Consider the following 16,461-nt stretch of genomic DNA (forward strand, 5'->3'; position numbering starts at 1 on the left):
GGTCTTGTTTCACAACGCGCAACCTGAAACTCTGACTGGTAATAATACATAGCTCAAATTCTCGAAACTGCCAGCTCGCCAAGTTCGTGCAGCTAAGTCAGAAGTTCCCGAAAAAGGCAGGGTCGGCGCGCATCTAACAGTAAAGTAATCACACTTGTTGCTTTGCGCTCATCGACTGACTACTGAACAGCTTTGCTTTGCTTTGCGCCGCCTCACCAATACCAAAGGTATGGCACCAAAGGTGAAGTTTTGAACTTGGCGCCAGTTTAACTGTTCATTTAAATTCGCAAGTGTGCAAGTACAAAAAAACGCGGTACCTAATAACCGATGTTTAAAAGTTAAAAAGATAATAGTGAAGTATTTTAAAGCACTTTTGTGGCGATTTCTTTCTTGCGCCACGATTCACTACAGGCTCTTGTAATTGTCCACATCTCAATCGGCAGTGCATCGCCCTGTTTCGGTTTGTTGTCGTTTTTTGTTTTCTGCTTAAGTGGATCATCCGTGCTTATTTGTCCGTCCGGAGAAGTTCACGGAAGTTAGTTTTCCTAAATTAGTGACTTCAGGTTTCGGCATATGCTTTTGTAGAAGAAGCGGCTACCCAACTATGTAAGTATCTCCTTAAAATCTGTGTTCCGCTCCCGAGTGCCGTCCCTCAACAACAAACACCGTTAGTTCGCAGTACAGGGTGTAGTAGGAAAGTAACTGTGAACCTTGCTTCCGGACACGTTTTTTGGGGCCATCATTGACTTCTGATTAAGATTGCTCTGATCAGGTTCAGTGACATTAGCAGTGCGCGGATGCTTGAATAAATTGTCGGTCGTATAAACATCTGCTCGACAGCGCGCTCGAAATGTTAAACATGCCGACTTCCTATTGCCGAAGTTGGTCAAGCAGCTCGAGTGTTGTTTGCTACACAACTATGTCACTAGTTGACTCAATCCGACGCCACCCGGCAGGACGGCAGTTCGTGACACCTGGGCTAGACATCCGATCTGATCGAGGAGGCGTCACGGCGCCGCTTCAAGCAGCTGTGTCGGCCTGTCGACAGTTTTCGATGTCAAAAGCAAAATAAGGAAAGCGGCGCTGTCGATCCTCCTCGCGCAAACGCGCGGTGGCATGTGTTGAACCTGACTAACGTGCGTTTAGAGGAAGCGGTAAATAATGACGTCAGTCTGGTTTTTCATTGTTTACCACTTGCAGCACCTTATGGCAATCTCGCGCTCGATATCGTTTGTTCTGTACGGGCGGACGGTACACTTTCCCTCATAACGTTCTGCTCTAGTTAGTCCACGGCGAAAATCCGCTTCGCCGTTGCATTGGTTATGCGAAACCTGCCCGCCACGCGAAAGGAATTGCCACTTTGCATAATGATAGCTCGGAAGAACGGATAACGGTCATCGCGGTTGATAAAGCGCCAGAGGTAGTTCGAGGCGCGACGAATAGCGAAACGTAAGCACGTCGTATTCGAGGTGTACTTGGGGAGTCGTAGAACTCCTACCTTGAGTTTTACGTTATCTTTTTTGAAATACGAAATACGGTACTGCGATATTAGAGCATTCAACAGGTGACTGTCGTTAGGTAATATTTCTGTTCACTAGACAGGGCTTACATATATGCTATTGTTGGTATTTTGAGTGTCATTCTTGTGTGTGTGTTTATTTTATTTATTGATTTTTGTATGTAACTGCATTGAGCTCACAAATGCCTTTAGCAGCTGTCCTCAGTAAGAGGTGTACGGGAAGTGTCAGGCCCATTATTGTTGCAGCTATTATAAGCACATGCCTAAACTGCCTCTCCAGTCTGAATACCATACGCACATTTATTTTCTTAAATAGCCCCCTAGACCCCCCCCCCCTCCCCATGTTCTTTTGTTTTTGTTTTTTTTACAAATGTCAGCCTGGTCAACCAGCACATGCAAGTTCATGACCCCCCCTCTTCTTTTTGAAGTTCCTGCTCTTTTTGGTGACCAGATGCATACTTGTCTGACATGCACATGAAATAGCTTCACGTTGTTTAATATATCCAAGAAACTGCTCAGAATTATTGTCATGCTGCTTTTTGTAAGGTAGGAAATGGAAGCACAGCATGTTTGTGCAGATAGCCTACGAAGCATTTAGTGTATTAAGTTATTGCGGTAGAAAGCTGCTGGTACTTTCTTGTTCAGCTTGTACTGTGCAATAATTGTTTTCCTTATTCGTTCCGTGACTTGAATGCAACTAGTGTCAAGGGCTGGGCTTGCTGCATACACTTAGCAACACTGTTTCTTTTTTCTTCTTGAATGCAGTAAATAATTACCTCATTCTTATTAATGTGCTGCACAAAACAGATGGATGCTGATAGTCATTTAGCATACAAGGGGCAGCATGAAACTGTAACGACTGGATACAGAATGTAGCTGCTCAATAGACATAAAACAGACACAGAACACTGAAGCTACCAAGGCTAGGAACACATTATCGAGAATCACCTACACAGTGTAGTTGTAGGGTTGGTGACAAAACAGTGTACTTTCAGCTTGCGTCAATACGTCAAGGTTTGTCACAGTTTAGGTCAGAGCACCAGGCTGCTAGCGTTTGATTGGTCTGCTCACTTACTTTCTTATCTGCAGTGCAGCTCTGTTCACTTGTTGCTGCACTTCTCAATGTTTTCTTGGGCTACTGTGTCATCGCCATTGCTGCATCGCATGCAGTTGCCACTATGCATGGTAGTTTGCATGCTGTTTTAGTATGTGCATAGTTTATTGGCTTCTAAAAGATGTGCATCAAACTTGTGTCTTGATATCAGGCTAATTGCATCATGACTGATCAAATCTGATAATGGGACAGTGCCTTCATTATATTGTTTTTTATATCGATTACTGTTGGCAGGCCGATAGAGCTGCTTGAGGTGGTGCCATGACGTCACTCTGATCAGATCATATGTTTGACTCAAGTGTTACGAACTGCTGTCCTGCAGTATGGCATCGAACTGAGTCAATTAGTGATGCCACACTGATAATACACTTGACCGTCATGTAAACTATTCTGTTTACTTTCTGTTATTCCTGCCCATTCTTTAACTGTGCCCTCAGTTAAGTTTTGTTGTCTGCTATTTATGCGTATCTTCACTTCGACATGTGCGATTTCAGCTTCGTGAGAATATGTTAACCGCGCATCTTTTTCTATGGTCTGAAAGCTTGCATGACGCAACTTGGCCCTCAGAGATTAGCTTTATCAGTTTTCAGAAGTGTTGTCTTTTGTGCTTACCACTGCACTGGTCAAGGTTAGCAAAATCCTGGGAGTTCAGAGCTGGCAAATTATTGTTACAGGCAGCATGACAGTTAACTTGCTATGCAGTGCTTGGTTAGTACAGCTATTGACATATTCTGTGTGGCAGGAAAAGAATTTAAAAAGGTACACACATGTGTACACTGTTCTTTTTGGTGTGAGAGGCAAGAAGAAATGAACAAAATAGACAATAAAGTTAACTCGCAGCTACTGCTCATCCTGATTGCCGTACAAAAGAGCAACGAAAGCATGGGCGTAAAGGTTATCAGTGAGGCTGACATCACAATTGCCACGTGAAGGTTAGAGGATAGCAAACACTGTAACAATGGCATGTAGTGTGCTCGTCACCTCTTGGCCACGTTGCCATTTCGATACAAAATAAATTTTCTTGGCATACCTTTTAACCTTGTGGCATTAGCTAACACATCTATGTTGTATTTTCAAGTTGATTTTCCATTTTTATTAATTCCCACTGCCTTCCAAAAGTGGTTTGTTATGTCAGAGAAAACCTTATAGGAAAGAGCTCTCCAGATAAGTATACACTGCTGATAAAGGAAACATACAGGGAAGCATGTATGAAGGTTTGCTATTGGACTTGGCAAAAATAAAGGCGTTGTGATTTGCTATATGGTGGTTCTTCTCTAAACCCTTTCTTATTTTGCACGGTGATGGTTTGAGGGAAACCCTATGAAATTACCTTTCTGCAGATAACTTTCTTTAGGTGCAATACCAAATGAAAACAGTGGACGCAGTTGAAGTGCTAAGGGCAACATATAAAGAAAATAGGTTTCAATGCCTGCATTAGCTAAGATACCATATGGTTTGCAGCATAATGAGTGGCACGTGTGAAGGCAATATGAATCCAATATGATATTCATATTGCATATTGATATTGCACATATCAAGACTTCATCACACAACAGTACTGAGGCCTAAGCTGGTTCAACAGTGGATAAAAGTAACATGAAGAGAGGAGGCAATTAACAGGCAACACTTTTTTTTACTCTCCTTCCTTTCCTCTGTCTCACACACACATGCAAAGACCACCTGTCTGTGAATCGGGATAAGGATAATTTCGGAGGGAAAAGAGCAACCATAGGTACCAAAACATTACAAAAGTTGAACTAAATGCTAACAGTGTGAGAATACTGACAGCTTGCAAGAAAAAAAAAAAGAAAGCTGAAGCACCTGCACAATTAAAAACTAGGAAACTGGGTAGCCAAGATCCAGGAAGGATGGTAGATTTTGAAGGGTACTTCAAGGGATTCTCTGCAACTGCAGTATATACCAGTTCATGAAGTCGAACGAACAAGTGTATGTGACAGTTGTATGATCAGGAATGCCTTGTGTAGCCAAGACAGTTCTGTTAAAGAAGCACAAAAAAAAAAAAGAGAACCAGCTGGCTATAAAGGGGAGGCTGAAGCTGTGTGTGAAACGGATTTCAGAATGATTACTCCTGTCAAATTGCCACGGTTGTGTACATCGCAGCCAAGGTAAAAGGGGGATGTTTGAAACAGTTTGGCCATGTGGTAATATTAAAGATGTCTTGAAGCTGGGTTGTTGAGGAGGGAGTTCTGTGGTTAATTAGAATGAGCTTACAAAAAAAAGTGAGAAAATGTACTGTTGCTTGATTGTGTTGAGACGTTGCTGTTAACGTTGGTACTGGCAGCTAGAAATAAATACAGCTCAGTCTTGGGAGACCAAGTTAAAGAATCATTCAGTCTTCTCAAATGTATTCGGATTTCAGCAATGCTGTTGTTATCAATGTCAAAAAGAATGAGTATATTTTAGGGCTGCGATGAAGCTCCTAAGCTTTTATTGCACACTTTCTCAGATAAGCAAGCAACACCATATTGCTAGGCTAACACACCCAACATCATAGGTGGCTCGTTTCACTATTCACATTTGCAGACAAATGCCAATGAAAACTACAATCACATAGAAAGCCTATCTGCTGAAAGGAGATAAAAATATTTCAGTGACGAAGAAAGAAAGCAGCACAAGTGCTTATTGCAGGGACATTTTTGGCACCTTGCTTTATAATAAGTGCTTTCTGTACCGTCAAATTTTTGTCGCAAGTATTTGTAGTGTGAATTGGATTACAGTCGTCATGTAACACTGTAAGACATGGACAAGAAGAGGTGCCACAAGCCTTTCTTGTCTGCAACCGTTCTTTCCACTGCTCGCCAACTCACCCGAATGCCAACCATGGTGCACTAACGAAATATGAGACAAACGCCACTGAGAGAGTCAAGAAATTAAGGCATGCTGCTTGCTGTAAATGTTTTTCAAGAACATGTGAAGTGTTTTTAATACTTGTATTCCAGCCGACACTTTTACACAGAACCCCTTTGGGCACTCTTTGTTTATGTAAATTACTTTGCACATTAGATGATGTTCATGATGCTTTAATATTGCTGAACTATTCCAAGGAAGGGTTTGACCGACTTCGGTGACACTTTCTAGTTCAAGCCTCTATGCCTTTTGGGAGCTGTTTCCGCATTTATTGGGGGAGGGGGAGAAGGGGGTGGCATGATTTATCGTCATACAAAATTGCAAGCATGAAGTTGTTGTGTGACACCAGCAGGAACTGTAATGGCTTCTTGCAGATGGCACATCACCCCAGGGGCAGCAGGTGTACAGGGCTGAGCTGATTGGTGGTGACACTTCATGGCCAGCAGTGGGCCCTTGGGCGAGGAGGAGGGAACCCGATGGGGTGGCTGGGGAGGAGAGGAGGATGAGGATGCAGGCAGCGACATCACCATGGACAGCACAGCCACGAGCCTGGTGGGCTGCCGGCCGCGCAATGGCTCACTCAGCTCTGAGGCCCCCTCCGAGGCTGTCCCTGACAAGTACGGCTTCCTGGGTGGATCGCAGTACACTCAGCCCAATCTGTGAGTGCTTTCTTCTCTCACTATCTGTGTACTTGCGCGTCTCTGTGCAACCAGGCTCTTTGCGCCCTCCTTGCTTTTCTAAAATAAAACTGACTTAGCATCTTGTTTGTAGCACATTTTTTGTTTCTTTTCGAGTGACACGAGACCTCAGACATCTTCTTTTTACTCTTCTTGTTTGTTTATGCTTTTTTTTTGTGTGTGTGTGTGTGTGTGAGCTACATAGTGTTGCCTCCTAGCCGATGTTCCCCTTGCGTGGCTGTTTATTATTATTTTTTTTCTCATGGTGCTGGGTGCTGGGTGATGGTTTGACCCTCTAACCGACATACCGTTCACCGATTTTCCCTAAATCGGTGCATGCATTGCAACGCTCTGTCAGGTGTTCATACGTAGCAAGCAACTAAATTGTCTCAATGAAGTGTATTCCCTCCTAATTTCTTAAACTGTTCACTATCATGAAACTGTTATGTTATCAGAAATTGCGAAACTGAGCAGTGCATCCTCTCACTTTTTTTTTTTTTCTCTCCTGAGCTTTCTCCTACGAGTCCAAGCGCAACTTCAGCTTCCCTCCAACACTTGTTCTCGGCAGCCACCCACTGTTGGTGCTTATCGCAACAGCTGGCGCAACGAGCTCATGCTACTTATGTGAAATGGATGCGCATTGATCTTTCTCCTACGCCCACACCACCGTGCCCCATATATTCGTAGGCTGCTGGCTTCACACATGCATGCACACACACACACAGCTCTCATTGAAGTTGCAATCATGCAGTGTTTGTGCACAAGGTTTCACCGCTTCATTTTGTACTGCAAAAGCATTGATTTGTCTCTGGCTTTGCCATTTTCGTCAAATGCATCATTGCATTTTCTTTGCTTGTTTTGTGTTGCACTTCTCATTGCGTATTGAATTTCACCGCTTTGCTTCTGTTTCCCGTGACCATTCTTGAGGCCTGTAAGGTATTACAAAATAAAATTAATTTCATTTCACTTATTATCACCTTATCATTTATCATCACTACCTTAATTCACCAAGCAGCGTAAGCTCTGCACTGGTATGGTGTTCTGCACATGCATTAGGTTGTGATTTACAACCCTAAACATCTTGCTTAAAGCCTGTACGCAGGCAGAATCCACCAGAAGCATTCAACACACTTGCAGTAATTTGGAGGCTACTGTCATAGAGACGTGCAAGATTGACTCTTATAAACTGCTATTTGAGAACAATGTAACAGGGAAACTAGTATTGACAGAACCTTCATGTGTTTGAATGAAACTGTGTTGAATGTTCATTTTATGGTCAGTTTAGAAGTCAATAAATAATGGCTGATGTGTCATGTAACATGTTCGTTTGTGGTTTTGTTGCTCATAATACAGTGATAAAAGGCTAGGAAAATGAAGAGATGCAAGTTACAAATTTACGTTTTGTATCTACAACAGCATATTTACGGAATCATTTTGCTGGACCATGGTTTCTGTGGCAAGGGAAGTTGGCTTGCTTGGAGTTTCTGCTGTGCCCCTGACATGATGTGCATATCTTGTGTAGGTCACGTCGTGTACCTGTTGAAGTCCAGTGGAAGCGCGAGCTGAAGTGGAGGGACATGCTGGAGAATTGGGAACGTTACATGACCAAGCATTTTAAGAAGGTGAGGCACTTGCCACTTGCTCATGTTCAGATGCTTGTGAGCTACCATGGTGACACTGGCTGTTCATTCAACCAGTGTAATTAGGTGCTACTGAAAGTAAATGTTCTTTAAACACCACTGAAATGCTCATTGATGAGTTTCTGAAAATGAGATGATGTTAGGTAACTTGTCCCTAATGCAAATAGTACTGCTGTAAGATTGGGTCTAATGTGTGTGTGTGTGTGTGTGCCTGTGCGTATGCATGCATGCGTGTGTGCGTGTCCTCTCTTCAATGCGTACATCTTTTAGAATACACGGACATTATTGAGTACAGCCATTCATGTAAAAGTGTACATGAACCCTGATTCATGGTACTAGTGAAACCGTGTTAAATGAGGACAGACAAGTCCAGAACATATTTTTGATGCATGGGCTCTACATTCGTAGTGATGATACACGAACTTCTTATAATTTGCCTCCTTTGTTAGCTGAAGACTGTACCAAACCAATAGTACAGAACACTCGGCCAGTTACTATGGGGCGGTTTCTGCCGTGAGGCGCACAAAGCTAGACACAGTTAACACAAATGCTGATGCTTGTGTTCACTGTGTCTAACTTTCCATCTTGTGGTTCTTCTGTGGCACCATTACACCATACCTACGAAGTCGCCCAAAGTCATTTGAAGTTGTGTTTCTGCTTACCGGTGTGCACAATTCGACTTGTTTACTTCCGAGTGCTCGATCACGTGGTCACATGCATTGTCTTCTACCAGCAAAGCGTGTGTGGAGGAGAGGCTATCGTTTTGTGCAGCTGCCACTATTGCCTTTTCAGTCGTACAGCGCTGCCAAAGATACTACAGTTAAATTTTGTTAAACCGTAGTTGGCCAGAGCTCTAAAAAAGTAAGCGCTAAACGGTAGTACTGCTTAACCGAAATAGCATGAGATCGCCCACTGACCTGTCAAAAACGGAACTCGCAGAGAGTGCGATGAAAGGGGAAAAAGACATTAAGTATTCATTCACTTCTCATGACAAAAGTGTTATTTTCGTTTGATGCCGTGGCGGCTTAGCAGCGATGACAGTGGCCTCAAACTTACTGAAGCTGCGAGCCAGCTTTTCAGCCAGCCCCCTCATGTCGGCAAACACTTGCATGGCAGATTCCTCGTTGGCATTGCATGTTCTCTGTGCACACGAGTGGTAGCGCTGCAGGGATCGCTGGGCGCTTTTTTCGTTGCGATGATTGCATTCGTTAGGCTAACTTGACGTGCAGCTTCTACTACTGTCGGGCCTGAATCGCCCGTGCTGTCGCTTACCATGTCGTCCTCATCACTGTCACTAGTCGACACTTTGGCAAATACAGAGGCAACGGTGGCGAAATGTCGAACCTCGTAGTTGACATCTTTTCGCGGTCATTTGCACGACGCCACAACGCTCTCTGGCACAGCGCCGAAATGATGTTGATGTTGATGTGGCTTCACACGCAAACGCACAGGGCCCTTGGAGGCCGGGCCGTCCGATGGAGACAACACAACACCGTGTTTGCGCAACAAAAAGTGGAAACACTACGTGTTAACCAATACGTATGCAATAAGCTGATACAGTTTATGCGGATACAGAACATTATGTTCAGTGGCCGGTATGTCGGTTATTTGACTTTACTATTTTTAAAACGAAACTACTGTTTAAGCGGGTACGGTTTAACGAGGTTTTACTGTAATCAGTTTTCTTTTTCTTTGCCTGCATTTGTGGTTTAACATTCAGTTGTGGTTCCCGTGTTTCTTTGCCCTGGGGTGCACGAAGTCGTGATTTCGATATGGCCACGTGCATCTTCTCACGGTGACTGCTCAAGCATTTATTCTTTTGAATCACTTCTGACGCATTTCTTCTTATGATGAAACTTTTCTTTGGGACAGCAAACTGATATCCATAAATTTTGTTAGACATTTTTCTCAATCTCTTAGTGTATAGCATATCTGTGTGTACGCTGTTGTGTGAGTACAGTGTTTTTCAGACAAAATATCGCTCGCAATAAACTTTTGTTGTATCACGAGGTTTCGATCATTTCCTACCACTGGAAACAGCAATAAAAAGAAATGATGACCACAGGGACACAGTTCTTGCAGAAAAAATTCAACCCTCAAAGGGTCAATGCACAAGATTTCCTGTTAACGTAGATAATACCTAAGTCTGTGAATACTAAAGTCCATAAACACCTTTGCTTGGTTGCCTTTGTGCTTTTGTATTGAAGTACTAAAAAAAGTCTGCTCGTGTTTACATGTGTGACCATGATTTTCAGGTGAGAGATAGATGTCGAAAGGGCATCCCATCATCAATGCGCTCCGTTGCCTGGCAGAACCTGTGCGGGGGCCGGTTCCTGATGGAGAGCTATCCTGGGAAGTTTACGGTAAATAGTTTGGAAACGGCTAATCGCTGCAAAGTGTAATTTGTCCATGTAATTTGTCCAGGCAGGAAGAATGTGTTACTGTGCGCTTCTCCTTTGAGCTGTTTCAGCAGGGTAGCGATCAACTCTGCTGCAGAACTGTTGATTGGCCGCTAATGTCTTTCATATCCTGAGGCCTTGTTTGTTTCTGTCCATGTAATTTACCCATTTAGAAATGATTATAGAAAATACATATACATAGTGCTTTAGGAGCTTAGCCATATGGAATCATGTAAAGGTACGATGATAGCCCGATGTAATAACATGTGAATGCTACATTGCAACATTACGACGGAAAAAATGTAACACTCTATGGTACAGTGAATTCATGTGGTCATTACGGCTATGTGTTTGTTAAGGAATGCCAGCTGCAAATGTTAACATAGAACATGTTATACCTTGCAATGACCTTACACGTCCTGGATTACCTGTAATGCGCTGTGTGCTTGGCCAGCAGCCTTTGCAATAGGGTCGCTGTCACCACTTTACCCTTCCACTAATATGCTAAATAGACAGGTTTGTGCACTTGTCGCTGCAATAATTCGGAGGAGGCATACATAGCATACGTCCAAGCTTTCACCCATTTGCTTCAACCAACACTCCAGTTGGTTGAGCAATGTCCAGCACTCCAGGTGCAGTTGGGCAATGTTCAGGCACAGAGAAAGTGTGGATCTGCATGCTGTGCAGTGTAGAAAGCTTGGTGCTGCACACACTACCTGTGCCGGGTGGCATGGGCACTTTTTTAATCTGTCATCTCACTTCAGGAGCACCTTTATTGTGTGCAAGACTGCACAAAAAGTGAGGCTTTGGATATTATACTGATAGGAACTTGGGACTCCTTAAAGAACTCTTTGCAAAGATTATAATGCCTCTTTTCAGTGAATAGGTTACCTATGGCCTCTGGCAAAAAGGAATAATTTACCTAGGCGTGTGCGACAACACTGTTGGGATTGTTGATGCTGGAAAGTACAAAGCACTACCACTTAGAGTTAAGGTTTAACTTGACAGATCTGGATTTGCTTTCTTCACAGCAAGGCAGTGATTTTCACCTGCAAGATTAGGGCTGCTGATTATACCTACATTTAAAAAAAAATGTGTTTTTTTTTACTTATTAATTAAGAGTTAGAGTCGCTGGTATTAGACAGGTGTTGCTATTGTGTTGCTATTGTGAACTTGTTTGTTCTGTACTGCTGCATTCTTTTGCAGAAACTGAAACTTATTACAGAGATTCATTTGCATGTCCATTATGAATTACTGTACTACCTGCTGTGTTTCTGCTGAATGAAGCTAAAATATGTTATGCTATTCTGTTTGTGTCTGCTTCCCTAGGAGCTCGACAAACACCCAGGTGACCCACGATGGGTGGATGACATCCGTAAAGACCTGCATCGACAATTTCCGCAGCACGAAATGTTTGTGAAGGACCATGGCCATGGGTAGGTTTGTCAAAGTATTGCGCTTACCTGGTGATGAGTTTAGTGTTTCGTCAAAGGTTTGTTTACATTCTGCCTTCCTACTGCACCTGTTTCTGGCAGGCAGGAAGACCTCTTCCGAATACTGAAGGCCTACTCGGTGCTGAACCCTGCAGTAGGCTACTGCCAGGGCCAAGCACCTATCGCAGCCGTCCTGCTCATGCACATGCCGGCAGAGCACGCCTTCTGGTGTCTTGTGGCAATCTGCGACAAGTACCTGCGAGGGTACTACAGCCCTGGACTGGTGAGCAAGCCTACTGCATATCATGATTTCACCATGGTTACCCAGTTATCAGTCTATAGTAGTTGGAACTTTCTCAGAGCTCTTTATGCCAAGTGTCTACACCGTGATCATCATAACTACAGCAGAATAAAGGCCTCTCTCAGTAGTCCCAGCTAATTTCGTCCTGTGCTCGCCCTGGCTGTTGTACCGATGTTGCCAAAGACAAGCCATACTCTTCAGTTTTTTTCAATTCCTTTCATTATGATATGTTCAGATAATTACGCTTGAACCTTACATGTGCGCTGAGTGAAGGTGTCCTTTTCACAGCAAACATCTTCCATTAATATCGGTTGAATATAAGAGATAAATCACACATTTAACATATTTTTAAAATATGGATATGTGGCTGTGAGCACCATTACTGTAAACAGGTGCTGCCATCATTTTTGCGTCAAAAGTTTGGTCACTTCACACTGCTCTATCTCAGAAGTCTCGGTAGTGCTCGCCCGGCTTGTAGTGAGCAGCCTATTATGCGGTTTAAGAGGCTTGTTATATAATTTTTTATCCAGAAACGTCGTCCTTTGCAATCAACAATCACTGCCTCCTGTATTAGCAATGAAAAAGTTGCTTTGGAATGCTCGGAACACTATATTTATTTTAGTGCTCATATCAAGGGGCTTGCATTGGAGATCCTATGCTCTGCACATCCCAACACGTGCATTTATTTTAGTTAGCACCACTGCATTTTGGATGAGAAAGCTGTGCTGCACTAATTAGGCCTGGCCTACATTTTATTATGCAATAGATCTGTAGTCATGGCATCATATGTAAGATTTCCGTTTGCCATGCAGAGTCTATAGATGTTGTAGATGTTTTCCATTGCAAAAAAAAAAAAAGCCATTGGTATAACCTTTTTTTTTTCCTAACAACAAATCGCATAAGCAATGGTTGTGACATTGTTGTGTCAGCACTGCATAAAATCAGTCAGTTTCTGCAGCACAATGCAAAAATAGTTTACCAATATTTCATTTCTTGACGTCTGTACTAAAAGTAGAAAATACATTTAGGTCCATCCTCTGTGTCTATCAGTGCTGTGAAAAATGGACAGCACACGTTTACACGCCGCTGTCTGCTATGTGTCAGCGAGAAATTAATAGGACAGTCATCTCTCAGGCTAACAAAACTTGGCGCTATGCATAGACCTGACCAAAGTTTCTTGAACTATTTTATGCCTAATTGTGTTGTTGTTAAGGGTTAAGCTAAGAAGACGCTTCACACATAAGTCACACACTTACAATATGAAATAGCATTTTATAGTAGACAGGCAAAAAACAACGACTGAACAGATGGAGTGAAACAAGTATGCTTGTGCAATCAGCAAAAGACCTAAAAAAGTGGCACTCTTTGGCCGCTTTTTTAATGACACAAGGGCCACCTGGCCCTTGCGTCATTAAACATCAAATATTCATTCATTCATTCATTCATTCATTCATTCAGTCAAAAAACCTAAAATCATACCAACAAAGAGGTCTTGAACATCGTTAAAGGATTCTCTTTCATGTTCAAGCAAGCGATATGCTGAAACCCGTTACATTGTGATACTGTTCACACTACTTAGCTGCAGGGCCTAAAGTCTACCTCTAGTGGAGGAGTGGGCCCCCTCACACGGTGGTGACCAGTGTGTGTGCGTGCATGCGTGTGTGTGTGTGCATAAACACACACACATACACACATATACATGCAGTATACACCAGTGAAGCATTGAATCAAATGATCCGTGACAGGCCAAAAATTAAAAACACGGTGCAAGGTATGACTATACGACCTACAGTGTTCAGTTGCCAAACTTCAACAGCTTAGCTAGTGTTATCTGGGGCATCCTATATAATTCACACGACAAGCAAAAATAATGATTTGGGGACCGCTTATACCACTGTCTTACAGATCATTTTATTTTAGATTCAAGAAGAAGTAAAGTTCTTCAAGTACTAAAAATCAAGCACTTGGATATAATTGGCATTTTAGAAACATATCTTTCAGAAATAATTCGTGAGGTAAAGGTTTAAAGGTATCTGAACTCAAAGCAAATAAGTCTAGCTGCAACACAGGACATTATTTGCCTTGCTTCATTGACAATCTCACATACTACAACAATATATTTTATGGCTTCACACTTACTTACCTACATAAGTGGACAAAATGCCTGCACTTTGGTATAAGATAGCATTCATGGAGCACAGCTAAATGGATGAAAATTAACTGGTAGCCTAAAGAAACCAAAGTCAATCTTGACTAATTCACGAGCAGGTAGCTTCACGCTAAGGTGGCTCATTAAACAGTGTGCTATGTCAAGAATCTTAATTGAACAAGGTTGGTGACCGCCATGTGCAGTGCCTCGGGGAAATGCATGCAGCAGTATGAGCAGCAGTACGCCAATACCTGCTTTCTTGTTTTCGATCGTATGACATCAACTGATGAATCGCAATTAAATAATTATTCGAAAAATTGGAGTTGGAATTGCCCGCATAAGGCTTTACTGGTAATAAAGTCACCTCCAGTGCTTGTCGAATGGGTGCCGCAGTGCCACCCGCCGTGGTTGCTCAGTGGCTATGGTGTTGGGCTGCTGAGCACGAGGTCGCGGGATCGAATCCCGGCCACGGCGGCCGCATTTCGAAGGGGGCGAAATGCGAAAACACCCGTGTGCTTAGATTTAGGTGCACGTTAAAGAACCCCAGGTGGTCAAAATTTCCGGAGGCCTCCACTACGGCGTGCCTCATAATCAGAAAGTGGTTTTGGCACGTAAAACCCCAAATATTATTATATTATGCCGCAGTGCTACAGTTGACCTGCCGAGGGGAGGGTGGGAGGCGGGGAGGCGGTGAGCCCCCCCTTAAATAAATGGAGTTGGGGGGGCCCTCGAGCCCTCCTGACTTTAAGCACTGCTTGGCTGCATCTAACAGTTGGGTGGCTCCTTTCTCGTATCTATATGCTTCACTGTTGGAGGCCAAGTCCGCTGATTTTGTGCTTATGTGTAAATGCTTGCTTTAAAAGTGATTCACAATGTTTAGCGATCACTCAGGCTCTGTAGAAGCTATCACACCTATCTGTAATCTATCCATAGCTATCCGTAAACTAGTTGTTTTGCAAGGCACCACATGCAGCAAAATTTGATGAAATAGTGCAAAAATGTGCCGGATTTTCTCATATGGCATACCAAATAGTCAAACCCCCAAACCAATCACTTTCACTTAAAAATAATAGCTACAAATGGCCGAAATTGCTTGCTGGTACAATGCAAGACATAGTGCACTGCGCCGACGCGTAGCAGGCACTTCGCACGTGATCTAGTTTTACACGTCACTCGTGCGCTGGCGGTAAGTGGCGCCACACTATGTCCTGTAACAAACAGAAAAATTGGTAGATTTGCAGATATCTTTTCAAAAGCATTTGGGAGTTTAGAGGCTATATTTCCTAAGCTCATCACCCCATCTGACCTTTTGAGAACCCAACTGTGGTTCTCATACCTTGGCACCCATTCTACTACTCTGATTAATCACTGGTCACCTGTCCTACATGTTACATGACCTTTCTGATTCTACTTTTATCTCTTAATTTCAATTAGAATATCAGTTACCCAGATTATCTTTTTTTGTCTCATTTCTCACTCATATTGTGATGTGCTGCGTGGTTAGACATCGTTGCAATATCCATGGAATGAAATTTGGCTGTTTACTGCTCTTCTCCTGCAACTTGGCTTGAAAGATTACTTTTTTTCTCAGCGGCTTGCTTACTAAATTTTTGTAACGTGAAAGTATGGTACGCTGTTGTGAAGTTATTGGCAGTGACATTAAGCAGTGCTTTGTCTTGCTAGTGTTGTGTGGGCTGAAACTGTAATGCTTCTTGTTTAACGCAACATTATGAAGTTACCACCTCATTGTTCTTTGATCATTGCAGGATGCCGTCCAGCTGGATGGAGAAATATTGTTTGCGCTACTCAAAAAGGTTTCGCCCTCCACACATCGTCATTTAGTGAGTATTGAAGCGGCCACCTAGAGGTGTAGTACAGTAAACCCTCGTTAACTCAAACTCTGATGTCTCGAAATATCGAGTAAGCCGAAATTTTTTTCCTAGCTCGGTGTCAACTCCTTGCATTTTTCACCTCCTATCTCGAAATGATTTTGTGCCATACTCCGGATATCTCAAAATCTCGACTGCAAAAAAGTCACGGGAAAAGTCACTACCCAAGGGTGTCCATACTTTGTGCACACCTGTGCATTGCCAAAAAGCAACAGGACCGCAAGTTTGTGGCGAATTCTACTTGATTCTACTCCACCCTTATCCTTCACTGTTCATGGCCAGCGGCGATCTCATTGGTAATAATGCGGGCGAAGTGTTGTTCTGGCCACTGACGAAGCGCAAGAAGGTAAACGTGACCACTGCAACATGATTTCTCGCATGTGAGCAGAGCACTGTCGGTTTTCTTGTTTGCTGTGTTATGCTTTCCTATGCTTGCGAATGCGTGTGCTACATCAGCCGAGACAAGGAATTT

General features: G+C 43.1%; 1 protein-coding gene across 3 annotated transcripts in view; it reads left to right on the top strand.

The window, feature by feature from the left end:
* Positions 1-348: 348 nt before the first annotated feature.
* The window catches only part of LOC142575499 (TBC1 domain family member 10B-like), a 35,650-nt gene continuing 19,537 nt past the window's right edge, over positions 349-16,461 (top strand). The window contains exons 1-7 of one of the 3 annotated variants that reach the window (XM_075684908.1): positions 349-606; positions 5,876-6,160; positions 7,701-7,800; positions 10,074-10,181; positions 11,547-11,653; positions 11,753-11,933; positions 15,867-15,941. In XM_075684908.1, coding sequence (XP_075541023.1) covers positions 5,937-6,160; positions 7,701-7,800; positions 10,074-10,181; positions 11,547-11,653; positions 11,753-11,933; positions 15,867-15,941 — 795 coding nt within the window. In that variant the 5' untranslated portion in view covers positions 349-606; positions 5,876-5,936. Of the gene's footprint in view, positions 607-1,223; positions 1,450-5,875; positions 6,161-7,700; positions 7,801-10,073; positions 10,182-11,546; positions 11,654-11,752; positions 11,934-15,866; positions 15,942-16,461 lie in introns of those variants that run through there. The other 2 variants (XM_075684906.1, XM_075684907.1) reach the window with 2 other exon arrangements.

The sequence above is a fragment of the Dermacentor variabilis genome, chromosome 3 (genome assembly GCF_050947875.1).
Source record: "Dermacentor variabilis isolate Ectoservices chromosome 3, ASM5094787v1, whole genome shotgun sequence".
Classification (NCBI taxonomy): Eukaryota; Metazoa; Arthropoda; class Arachnida; order Ixodida; family Ixodidae; genus Dermacentor; species Dermacentor variabilis.